A 13,455-nucleotide genomic window follows, 5' to 3' on the forward strand; every position below is an offset into this window, starting at 1 on the left:
AAGGCAAAGGTAAAGGTGTGTACATACTCTTATGAAACTCAGTATCTTTAGTGTGCTTGGACATGATGAAACAATGAAACTGGGAGTTCCCTCTAAAAAAGATTAGTGCATGAGATGTAAATTAGTTGGGGCTTTTCATTCCAAAGTCTGTATGAACATCTAGTAGATTCTGCTTGATTAAACATGATGGATGGAAAAAAACGCCAAAACATTTCAGTGTACTTTCCTGGATATGAGGTATGATATAACAGAACTTAGAGAACAGAGTGGGTATCTGGATGTTTATGCCTTTGCAGGCCACCCATGAAAACAACAGAAACAAACCCATTCTTCTTCGGTATGTTTTTTCTGTTGAGCATGTTTTCCTTCTTTGATACTGTTTTTTTGGTACACTTGGACTTTGAAAACAATGCAAGGTGATTCATGAATTAATGCTGTCATACTTTCACAAGTATACATTTAACTTACTTAGGACATGAAAAGCAGGAAGTGTGATGCACTGTTCCTAATGAACATCCAAGAACTGAGCTGTCTGCACTGCTTTTGAAGTGACAGCTCAGACACTGGACATAAAAGACTAACAAAAAAAGAAGCTTAAAGGATGGACAAGCAAGATAGCACTGGTCTTAAGGTAAGTCTGTAGAAATAAGATTGATAAGGAGGAAACATCTCAGCAGTTCTGATTTCTAGAGAAAACAGGAGAGTACATGAGAGTTATGTGGACTTTGAACTATTTAAGTGACTGTTATAAAACATACCACATGTGTTTTCGTATCAGTGAAGTGCTGAGGAATTGGGTGTGGGAATTTGCAGCATAAGTTGGCTTATATGGCTTTTCACAGCAGATTTTTTAGGTCTTTGTACTAGGTAAGAAATGGCAAGACCTGATTTCAGGGAAGACTTAGAATTTTTTATGTCTGAAAGACTCTTCACAACTTAGAAAGAAATGGCAGAAACTTACAGTCAGTGGAATTTGTAATATAGCTCTGACCCAGTAAGTCCAATGCACCTGCATGGGCTGGAATACTTGCGTTTCAAGTTCTTTATGGAGTTCCAATTCATATGAAAAGTGGGCATGGTAGCAGTAACTGATACATCCTATTAAAAGATTTATTTTCTTCATTTATAAGCATTGATGATACTGGCAAAAACTTCTATGCTGACACAGGTTGACTTGATTGACAAATTTTAATTGACGATAATGTAATACCTTTTAAAAAAGGTGTAGCTAGGTAAATCAACACCTGGTAAAATTTCTAGAAGTCTATTCTGTTATTCAAAACTTTAATACTTACTTAAGGCATACCATGTGGGAAATGCAATATAAAAATCTAAAGACAAAAAAGAGGAAATACAAGAAGCAGAAAACCATGTTTGGCAGGGGGCTGAAAACAGTTTCATTATCATCTCTGTCTTTGAAATAATATTTTATGTGAAGCTACTGCTAAGTTTGGCAGCCAGTATTTCAAAATGCCCTGAGGCATGCCCAAGGACCAAGCAGAATGTGTTTTTTTGGGTGCTGCTGAGACTGTGTATAAACTGTTTTTTCCCTAGTGCTCACTGAGGCTCTGCTCAGGTTCCTGAAGTGGAACAGCATGGTCTGAAAGCAAGCTTTTCCTGTAGTGAGGAGGAGGAGGAGGAGGAGGGAGAGCTGAGCACAACAGGGAAAGATAAAACTTGTCTGAGCTGGAAAATGAGAAATTGAGAGACCAGAAAATGGTCTAGACTAGAAAGAGCAAGTGGACAGGAATATATGGACAGGTAACATCCAGAATCAGATGGACATTGGAGCTCCAAGTCAACACAGTGGCCAGAAACCAACAATATAAAAGAAACAGTTGGCAAGAAGAGGATGAGAGAGCAGAGCTGGAAAACCAAATAACTGGAGATTGGCAATTATTATAGGAAGAGGGTAAATTTGAGATAAAAGTCTTGGGTTTTTCTCCCGAGATTCAGGTGGTTTTAGAGTCTTTTTGCCTTCTGCAAAGCCCTGAACCGGATGCAAGAAAGAGACGGAGTCTTCAGGTTCTGATTTTTCAAGGTTGCGTGCTTTGTTTATTGTTGCTTATCTTACAATTTTCTCAGTGCCCAACAAAGGTCTGTGCAGCTGCTTGGGCATCTGACAACTCCTCCCGCACTGGGCTGTCGCTGCCTCTTACACTAATTATTATGTACTCTATTTATCATTATTTGCCAATACCTATCACTTACACTGAACAGGTCATCCCCATTTTGACCCAATCTCCTTAAACTACTTTGTGCCATCATCACTACAGAAAATGGAGTGAAGGAAGAAGAAAGAAGAAACAAGAGACAACACCCAAAATCTTCCACCTTGCTCCCATCTACTTCCATACTAAAAACCCAAACCCACTCTTTTTCACCCTGTGATAAGCTAAACTACTATCTTTCACACTCTTGTGGTCTGTAATTCATCTTGCAGTGTTGGAAGCCTCTCCCATGGACTGGGATCAAAGCCAGTGTCTTCCTGGGCTCTGTGACAGGGTCCCAGACACCCCTGTCCAGGTCTCTGACCTTCCAGGGCAACCAAAGGAATGCCCTGGACTCCAACATGAAAGGAAATGGAGATTGACAGAAAAGTACGGTTTGAGAAACAAGTTGAAGAAAACAAAGACTGGAAACAAATTCAGGATAAAGAAGAATGCTGTATGCCTGTTTTATTAGTTTACACTAGGTACAACAAGGTATAATTATTGCAGGGACTTTGGTTTAATGGCTGAGGTCCTCGGGACATGCCAGGGCTCCAGTCCTGCAGGGGACAGTGGTAACTGCTGAGGGGCTGCTGAAGTTCTTTAAGTTTGTCAGTGTGGAAAAAGTGATACAGAAGGTATATGAAGATGACTAGAAAGATCAAGAAGCTAAGTGTTCAAAAATTTGGGTTTCTATCCAAATTTAATCACTTTATAAAGATTTTAACTAATACACTGGTCACATACCATTTTCTTATTCATTGGTTATATTCATTGTCATGAGCTGTAATACTGCTACTGTTCCTTTTTTTACCTTTTGCCTTCAATAATATCTTGATTATCTGTGATTCAGGTCTTCATATTTCATAATTCAAGAGAAATGCTACTTTCCTCTCGGACCTTATTGTTACTTTTATGGTAACTTATACCATGAATGTACTTTTACAGCCCCTTGAAAAATGACTGAGGCGTTGGGAGGGAGGGCTGAGATGCAGGCGAACCAGAGTCAAAAAGCAAAAATGCTTGCTTAGCTCGGGCAACCTGTGATCCGGTCTCTCGATGTGAGACAGAATTTGGCAGGGTGGAAGAAGAGGGCAGCTGGGCCCGGGAGAGGAAGCGTGCGAGCGGAGATCCGCTCGGTCCCGGCCGTCGAGCCTCTCCGGGCGGACGGCAGCCGAGGCAGAGCGGGCGCTCGCTCGCCCCGCATAGGCGAGCCCCGGCGGCAGCGTGCACCTCCCAGGACTGGGGGCAGATAGCAGCTGGCTCACCGAGAAGTCAGGGGTAAAGGACGGCGCCCCGCCCGCCCCGCGCTGCCGCCGCGGGACAAGGATCGCGGGCGCGGGGCATGGCAGCGTGGCGGGACCTGCTGCTGTGGCCGCCGGGCTCCGTGCGCCGCGGGCACCGCTGGGGACGCGGCTGGCAGCCCCCGCACCGCGAGCGCGCGGACCCGCAGGTGAGGGCGGCGCGGCCGGCGGTGACCCCGCTGTCCCCTGGCTCGGGCGGTGCCGCGGCCCTCCGCGGCCCTCCGCGCCCTGCCGAGCAGCGGGAGCCGCGACGGATTCTCCCCGTCCTGAGCCGCCCTCGTCCCTGCGGCTCCAGAGGGGCGGTATGCGCGCCGAGCGGCGCCGGGCGGCCGGCTCGGACAGAGCGTTCCTCTGCGTCCAGCGGCGCTCACTGCGCCCGCTGTTCCGTCGGGGGCGTCCGAGCCAATCCGCAAATAGCATCAGGCTCCGTCCGAACGTCCGGGCGGCTTGCGGGGAGCAGAGCGGTGTTAGCTGACGGTAAAGAGAAACCCCTGGGCTTCTAGGGGCTGTTTTAGCAGGGATTTGGCGTTCCGGGACCGGTGCTGTTTAGCTCCGTGTATTTCTGCAGAAGGAGACTTCAGTGTTTTCATACAAACACATGGATCTGCTCGTATTCTAGTGGCCATGAAAGGGTTTTAGCGAGAAAAAAAAAAAAAAAAAAAAAAAAGACTGCCCACGCTACGGACAGGACGTAGCACGGCGGTTTGCGGTAGCTTTATTCCAAATAGCCATGAGGTTAGGTGTAACACGTCAGACAACTGCCTCCGGCTTTAGTAAATTGTCATTTCTTTCTACTGTGATGATGACTGAATGTTTTTGTTTGTTTGTAGTTTTGGAGGGTTTGGGGTTTTTTGTATTTTTTTTTTCCTGTTTGTTTTTTCATTAAATTTAAAGATGGAACCTTTGTGGTTCAGATATTTGGGGTTTAAAAGGAGAGCTCTGCTACTATACATAACATTATGAACCTGGATGATATTTCACACAGATCGTGCTGTAGCAACGTTGCTGTAGCAAAGTGTCTTCAGTATCTTTTTCTGATATACTTGCTGATAAAAGAAAGAAGCTTACAGTGGAATACTCTTTATATGTCTGTGAACATCATTTTCAAAATACACAATATCTGCTTGTAAACTAAGTGAGTGCTTTAAGTTGTGAACACCTGAAATTAAATCACAAAATTCTATTAACAAAACACTGGAATAGCCAATATTTAGAAATCCATGTCTTTTGAACCTGCCAGGGGAATTGTAGTCTTATCTATAAGAATCAGCTGATATATGTATACAGTATACAGTATATAGTATATACATACACATATCAGTGGATTATGAGCCTAAAATGAGTTTAAGGAAACATCATCATAGTTTTCTTTCTCTCTGAAGCATGCTCTGAAGTTGTGAAATCAATTTGCTGATTTTTGGTAAGTTTATCTTATACCATAACAACCTTATTTAAAGTAGTAGCAGGCTTATATAGTAGCATTAAAAACCATGATAACCACCAAACCAGTTGTTATGTTTGAACCAGTTTCCTTAATTGTTTTGTGGCTTGATAAGGAAAAAAAATGAAGATTTCACGACTCTCTTAAAGTCAGGGCACAGAGACTAGCCAGTAGTGAATGTGTTGAGGTATGTTGTTTCTAGTAGTGACCAGATCAGGAACAAGACATAAAAATCATCTACAACTATATCAGAAAATTACATGTCTCTTTGAGCTTCACCATCATGCTTTTTGTTTTTATATTATAGGAACAGAGAGCATATAATTGTTACTTGTTACTGCTTTCCCCCCTCTGCCCCTTTGTGACCCCCCTAGCAAAAGGCAAAACACCAGGTAGTAGCTTTAAAAGAGAAGAAGGTAGGTGAGTTTGAAATGTCTACAGCTCATAAAGGAAAAATGTAGTTCCTATAAACATGTTTATCGAGGCATACACATAATTATGCAGTGGAGACAGTACTCCAGTCGGGGCTGTGGGTAAATTATTTAGGTGCCTGAGTTTCAGTTTTCAAAAATCAGTGCTGGCATCTAAAGAGCATAGTGAAACATTGTGTACATATTGATCAGTTTTGTGGAGAATCTCCTGAGCCCGGGAGCTGCACAGTGTCACTCCTCCATTCTCCCCACAAATTCTCATTTGCCTCTGCATAATCGTGGCTGGGAGGTGTCCTTAGTAATAAAAAACCAGGTTTTAATGGCCATGAAGCCAGAATTGTGCTAGATTCATAGTATTGTCATTAAAGCGGGATTGCAGTACAGGATAGCATGCCACGGGGAAGCTGCAGAAGTAAGAAGGGAAGGTCAGTCCCTTTATTTGCTGTCAGCACTAGGCTAAATGTGACAGCTGTTACCATTAGGATGGCACAGACCATACTGGACTGCTGTATCCCACCTACAATGTCTGACAGTATGGCTGTAATCTGGTCTTTGGAAGCTAAATGAGACTATTCCAGGAGGAAAATAAATATGAATTATTGCATTACTCTTTGTACCTATTTTCCTACATAAATAACTCCTTCATCTCTCCTTTTTGTGGTCCAAATTGTCTTAAGTTTATTTTTTACTTAGTAGCGCTATGATAAGTGAAAAGGTAGATCCTTGCACGTGTTTCCTTCAGCAGGCTGATCTATAGGTTTTTCTGTGCTCTCCAGGGAGATGTTAGGTCCAAGCAGGGTAATCCAATTTTTTTCAGAATTTCACTAATGAATCTGAGACTCCTCAGATGGTAAGCAGCATGACAAGAATCTGAGGTGGCCGCAGTTTAGCAAGTTTTGATCTTCCCTCCTTGTTCCTTTCAGACAGGGTCTATCAAATGCTGTGTAAACCTTCTTTGATTCTTGTAATGTATAAACTTACAACTGTGTAACATACATTCTAGATAAAACCTTGTGATCCACTCTGTACTACTTGAATTACCAGTTCTTTTGCTTTATGTTCTCATCTCTAACACTTTCCCTCAGTTTTTTGAGGTGGTCATACCTTTGCCTCCCAGCTGAAAGAATAGAGGTTCCTTTCAGAGGCCGTAGCTGTTTGAGTCTCAAAAAAGGCAGGTAGCATTAAGCACTTGTCTTCATCCTTTCCTTAGGGTTGCCATTCCTTTGCATCTCTGCCACAGTGCAGTTGCTGGTACATGCTTCTAAGTTGAACAGTACACCTGTCCATCTTATAGGAACAGAATGAGGCATCTAAGAACAGTTTCCGAAGTTTCTTGGTGTTCTTTTTACCAGGACAGAAGCTGGGTGCTGTCATGATGGATACTTCGATAAATGCTAGTCAGAGGAAGGGGGGTTTAAAACCCATTGGTGACATGACATATTGTTGTCTCAGTTTCCAAACCACAAGTCCTTTGGTTGCTAATAAAATTGGTGCTTCTGTTTTTTTATAATTATTAAGTCTTAGAGATGAGAGTGGAGGTCAACCCCCCTTCAGTATTATCAGTAATGGAAAGGCCTGAAGAGGAAAGGTATTGGGGCAGATGCTTGCCTCCCAGCCTTCAGTGGTTTCGGGTATAGTGGTCTGGAATTTGGTAAGCACTATGGCTGCACCTTGGTGTCAGTCCTGTGATGTGAGAAAATTAATATTTTCACTATGGAAATATTTTCCTAGTGAACGTGTAATACTAGAGATTGCACATGGGTGACTGGGACTTGGTCATATCTCTGAACGGTTGGCAGCCTGTTGTGACAGTAGTGTCACTTTAGGCTGCATTGTTGAGATCAGGCTCTGGAAATAAAATTTTTACCAGCCTAGCTGTGGTGGAATGATCCCAGGCTTGATCAGTCCTAGTCCTATCAGTCCTATAAACCAGTGCATTTGATTACCTTGTGTAGGTACAATTTAACCCCCAAAGAGACATAGCAGAGCTTCTACTAGTACATCCCAAGTGCTTATGAAATACATCCACATCTCTGCCTGCTGGCCAGTGTTTGTGCTGGCCTTTCTGAAAGGCTGGGTGGCACTGCTGTGCAACCTCAACCCTCACAGTGAGCTTGTCCTGTCCACTCTCCTTACAGAACCCTCCTTGCCTGTTCTCTGATTCTTCTCCCGTCACTTGTGCCACCACAGCTCATGACACCATCAAACACACTTGCAGGCATCCTGGTGAGCAGAGTGCTTCCAGGAGGCTGGTGGAATTTGGAGCTGTCACTCAAGGGAGAGGAGTTGTTGTCAGGGTGGAGCGGACAGGAGGGATGCCTTGGAACATGGCCTGCCTGCTGGGACCTGGAGCCACAGCCCAGCTTTGTGCCAGGAGGGCAGTGCTGATGACTGCCAAGTCATTCTGTTCAGCTTGACTTAAACTGCAATTGCAGCTGCTCCTTTCTGCCTGGCCCTGGGGAAACCAAGCCTTTGGGAGTCTCTTTGGCCACTGTTGCAAACCCCAATGAATAAAGAAGGGGATAAACCCGGTGTGGTGAAATATGTCTTGGACAGGAGGCTGAAGGTGTGGAAAGACCCAGTGGAGAGCTCAAGGGGATGTCCAGGTAGTCTCTAGGGCAAAAGGGTACAAGGAAGTCCCTGCAGTCCCCAGTGGCTGCTCCCAGGCCACGGCTGGCTCTTCCGCCTGCTAGTTTGTCAATGTTTGATGTATTGATGATGTGACTTACTGTGAGCCAGCATGGAAAAGGAAAACTTTTTTTATTTTGGAAGGTGGTATGGAGCGCAGAGCCGAGGAGTGAGGTAACAGCTGAGAAACGCAGAAGTGGAACTGACCATACCTTCAGCCTCTTTAGAAATCACACAAGAAGTGTTTGCTCTTTCTCCGTAAAAGGCAGTTTCAGTTCTGTGAACTGTCTTGTAGCGTGTGCAAAGGCTGCTGTACGCAGCTGTCTAGCCCAAGAAGATTTTGTTACTATATGAGACAAGCAGTGGAGCAAAAATAAAAATTCTGATAGAAATTACATTGAACAGTCATATGGCTCCAGAGGAGAGCTGTGTGGATTGTTTGCATCATGGAATTATAGAAGCACAGAACAATTAGGGTTGGAAGCAACCTTAAAGATCATCTGGTTCCAACCGACCTGCCACCTTCCTCTAGAGCAGGCTGTTAACAAAGTACGACTTCCTGGGGCCCTTCATGCTTCCTCCAGTTGAAATTTGCAACCTGCATTTGCTTTTCACATCAGATACTTTAGATATATCTGACCTTTAAGGAGTCACCTCTCTAGTCAACATTAAACCCTGTGAGGAAAACATAAAACAAGCAAAAGAAAGCGCTGATATTTACTATCAGATATTTATTTTTCTCTTCCTCCTCCTGGTTTAAACTAGGAAGACCTTTGTACTCTGTGATTTTGAATTCTTTGGTGAAAGAATGCATTTATCACAGCAATGGGTGGTTGACCTCTGTGATTGCTTATTGCTAGGTAGGTGAGACCTGATTTTAAAAAGAGCAAATGGATTAGCTTTTTTTTGCAAGTGTTTAACTAGTAACAAGAACTGCCTTCCTATGACTGGCTCTCAAAGTGGAAATCTGAACGAGACTCAAAGCATTGTATTGACCCACTGAATAATACAAGTAAAACATAATTTTCTTACGGCTTCCCGGATTTTCACTTAAAATTACTTACAACAAAATAATTTCATATGGGATATGTAACTGGCTTTGAATATTTATCATTTTCTTGTTATATTATATTAATTAATTAAAAAAAAAAAAACAACCAAATGCCTGACTTTCTTTGGAACTGACTTGCAAAATACTGTTATATTAAGAAAGGTAGGAATGTTCATTTAAAAAACAGTGAACATTTTGTTTCCAAAAGAGACACAGTAAAATAAGGCATGGTTATATTTAAAGATTTATAATAATTTTCAAATATAGTTTGGATTAATTTGCCATTTCTTCCTCTATTACTGGTGCCTGCTCTTATTTGCTGCATGTTTTAGGCATCTCCTATAATTTATTCTGCAATTGGACTGTTTCCCATCAGTTAAAATCTTTTGAAGATGTATCTCTGTATCTTTATGTATGACTGACTTGTTCAATAATCCATATTTTATGCAAGTCATTGAACTGGTTTTCAAGAGATGATATAGAATATTTTATTGTATATGGTGCCGAAATAAACAAAATGTCAGCTTTTAGCAAGGTGGCTGCAGATAGCACAGATTTTTTTTTATTGTGTGTATGGGACACGGTTATGAAGCAGTCAGATCCAAACTTTGTCAATAATCACCTTGCTTCTAGAATAGTGAGTTTTGGAGTGGCTTGCTTTAGGTGCAAGGCTGAATTACATGTCATGTCACAGTATTTTTTATTTGCAGTTGGGGAAACCTGTTTTTAAGCAATTTGAAGGTATCTCTTGCCAGTATAAGATTTCTAGCAATGTTTCTGAGACCTGTTTCAAAGACAGAGCTAAGGAATATAATGGTGATTTGAGTTTTCTCATGTTTATCTTTTTGCAAAATCCTGGGCTGCTGGTAGTGTTCAGGTGAGGTTTTGCATGTCCTTCCCCACCTAGTCCAGTGCCATGGGCTCTGCAAGAGGGACAGGTCTGCTCAGCCCCTCCATCTGCAAACCAGATCCCTCCACAAGCCCTTGCATTCTTAACTGGGTGTGCTCTTGTAGCAGCACTCTTTGATGTGCTTTTCTAAAACATTGCATGTTAAGGGATAGCAGAAGGGCTTACTTGATTAGTTACTAAACTTAAAAAGTAGAAAGTAATAAACTAATTAAAGGTCTAATATTCCAGACTAAGCTAAGATTTCTATCAGTTCATTGTTCTCTGTGACCCAGGAGTTAAGCTGGAGCTTTTTTCACAAGGAGGGTTTTGGGTTTAGTATTTCCTGCATTTTGTTGTCATTTGGTATACCTGTTGTTATTTGCTGTGTTGTGTGGTCCACTCTGGATCAGAAGCATCACATCGGAAAGCCTAATAAAGTCAAAGGGGTTTTGTTTTTTTGGCTAAGCCTGGGTTCAAAATAGTGGAAACAGTTTTATGAGCCCTTGATGCAAGACCCTAATCCAGAAAATCACTTAAGCATACCTACTTAGCTTTTAAGTACAGTTGATTAACTGTGAAAGAAAATCCCATAGCACTCTGTGGAATGAAGACTGAATTTATGTGTTTTTGAAAAGCTAATGTGCTAGTTCTATTCTGAGGAAAAAAACCTCTAAAAACTCTCTTCAAAATGTCTGATGAGTTATCTATCCATCTCTGACTTGGGTCTACATCCTGCAAGCACAGGTCACTTCTGCTAGTATTCGTACGGTATTTGTGAACACCTAAGAATGTGTTTCCACTGGATGAGTTTTAATTACTCATTAACTGAGTTACTGGAAATAATCACAGAAATTCTGCTGTGACCTGAAATTATATATTGTCTTTAAAAAAGGAAAATATAAAAGCTTCTCAGGGCTGCTGAATCTACAGTTTGCCTGGAAAGGCAGTTTGAGATTAGCTAGTAGTTGTTTTATGATTGGTCATGGTAGACAGGTGAATAGTGGAAACATTCAAATGAAATTATTTGCAAAATGTTTTTCAAATCTCAGTGAATTTTAGTAGTGAAATTTTTCTGGTGAATTCAATTGCTTATAATTATGTATTTCCATAGATGTGCAGAAGCTCAAACACTGGGACGAAGAAGTAGGTAAGAAAGACAGGAAAAGCAAAAGCTGCCAGCTAGTAACAGATGCACCAATGTATTGCAGTGGTGGAGACCAGAGGAACTACAGCATGTCTGTGTTACAGAGCCAGGTGGTTGTCCTATGACAGAGGACCTGAACACAAGGAAACTCTAGAAGACCTGAGAGGCCATTGAAAATCTCTCATGAGTTCATATTTTACTGCATGTGACCCTGGAGTTTTGCAATGTTCTTCTACCCTACATGGATCCAGTTGGTGTTTGTTTAGCAATCAATTGTTAATATTACTTCATACCATAAGCACGCATGGAGTGGATGCTGAACCACAAAGTTCCTGCTCTGAAAAGCTTATGTGAGACAGTATGTTAAGTTGGAAATCTCTTTAATCTGGCAGTAATTTAACCAGTTGGTAATGAAGCCATGTAGAGTTTCCAGGGGTAAGGAAGGGTTCAAGAGATATGCTTAAGCTCTGAGCTCTTGTGAAATAGTCTTGAATACTAGCTTACAGGAACTCTGGCTGTATTTCAGGCACCTAATGTTACTGCAGGTGGCTTGCTATATGTGAAGTTACTTTTGAAAAGGTTTAAGGTATTTTAGGACACATTGCTTACAGTGGATTCTTGTACTACCTGTAATAAGGGGAAGTACTTTCCCTCCTTTGATGTACTTGAATAAAGGCTGGTCACAGACTGCACCATGCTGACCTCTCACAGACACCTGAAAATAGTATCTCCCTCTTTCACAGGCACCAAAAGTCAGTTTGGATCTTTCAGGTATTTCTGATTATTGACATCATCAATAAGGTTCTTTACAGGTACTGTATGCTTGAGTACTGAGGCAATTCTATTAGCCCCATAATCATCTGTTGCTTTTTAAAAGAGTGTTTGCTTTCATCTAATAATTTTGAGGATAAGAAAAGGTTGCATAAAAGTTGTATATGATACGTAATGTTTATTGTTTTTTGCTAAAATTTCAACACACCTGTTCAACAATGCAGAAATACTGGCCCTAGTAGTAAAGATCTTTCAGAAAACCCCACTTCTTTGAAAGTGACATAGTGTACTGGTTTCACTAAACGTAGGGTGTATGCAGAGCTGAGGTATGGTGCTTGAAATGCAGAACATTTCAGCTCTTGAAGTACTATTTTGGCTAAGACACTGTGTTTCTCTGTTATCAGTACAAATTTGCTGCAGTTTCAGTAAGCTACTTATAACTTGATTGTTCTGCCTAGTTTCCAGCACAACTGTACTTTGCCTAAATGAACTAACCTATTATGTAAACTGGCTAGTCATGGTGTGATTTCTAATTATCTGCACCTGTCTGGAGCTACAATGTATCATTAAAAGCAACTGCTGTTGTTTTGTCCAAAAATTGATTGTGTTTCAATAATGGATGAAAATATTCTGCCCCAGAGATATGTGCCTTTTGACTTTCTTTCGCAGGGAATTGAACAGTGTCCAGAGCAGCACAGTGTTTAATTAGAAAATATGTATATCTGTGCCTTTCACCCTAAAGCGGTCATAAGTACAGCTAAGGATACTAAAAGATTGTTGTTTCATATTGACAGTGTAACATAGTTTTCCTGAATTTAGTACTTGTCCAGTGAACAGTGCTTATTGCCTGGTTTTGAAGGAGCTGAATGTTTCTTGCAGTTCTTGGTTTAGTAAAGGTAATTTCAGAGCAGGAAGAGTGTACGTTAACCCCCTACTTAGCAGTGTTTGTTTGTCACAATACCTCTACAGGCTTTGACTTTGGCAAGCCTTTGCAGGGATGCGGCGGGGGTGGAAGAGGGGGTGGGGGCGGTGGGCTGAGGCAGAAGAAAGCAGAAATTGAAGCGTTCACACATTTTTGCTAGTTGGGTGGATAGTGAAATCAGTGAGGGGAGCAGCACAGCAGGGGCTCACAGGGCTGCGTTGCCCTGTCTCTGGAGGCTGGTGAGCCTCCAAGCTCCACGCCCCAGCCCAGCCACCCCAGGGAGATGGTGGCACATCCACTTTCCTTGCTGATAGCACTCCTGCATTTTGAAGGACCTCTGTGCTACGCTGGGTTTTTAGGTTTTGCCTGCTCTCACTGCCCAACAGAAAAAAAAGAGAAAGAAATGGGCGGTGCATATGTTTTGATATGTTTTACACTCCGATCTCTTTCTTTACTTCTGGAAACCTTAATTTTTGAATATTTTGACCTGACAATGTCCCTTTAATACCATATTATGCAAGAATCTCAGACATTAAAGATATTAGAAAAGTGATTAAAAGCAATTTTCTAAAAACTACTCATGTGCCTTAAATTTCAGAGCCAAACTCTTGCCACTCCATTGGCTAAATCAGTCTAGAAATCTCCAAAGCCTCTTCTGTGGCAG

At 41.9% G+C, this 13,455-nt stretch overlaps 1 protein-coding gene across 1 annotated transcript in view; it reads left to right on the forward strand.

Moving 5' to 3' along the window:
• The first annotated feature begins 495 nt into the window (after positions 1-495).
• The window catches only part of LOC120765173 (transient receptor potential cation channel subfamily M member 6-like), a 34,276-nt gene continuing 21,316 nt past the window's right edge, over positions 496-13,455 (forward strand). The window contains exon 1 of the mRNA XM_040089713.1: positions 496-631. Within this exon, the coding sequence (XP_039945647.1) occupies positions 602-631 (30 nt within the window). The 5' untranslated portion in view covers positions 496-601. The remainder of the gene's footprint in view (positions 632-13,455) is intronic.

This window comes from Hirundo rustica, chromosome Z, assembly GCF_015227805.2.
Source record: "Hirundo rustica isolate bHirRus1 chromosome Z, bHirRus1.pri.v3, whole genome shotgun sequence".
NCBI lineage: Eukaryota > Metazoa > Chordata > Aves > Passeriformes > Hirundinidae > Hirundo > Hirundo rustica.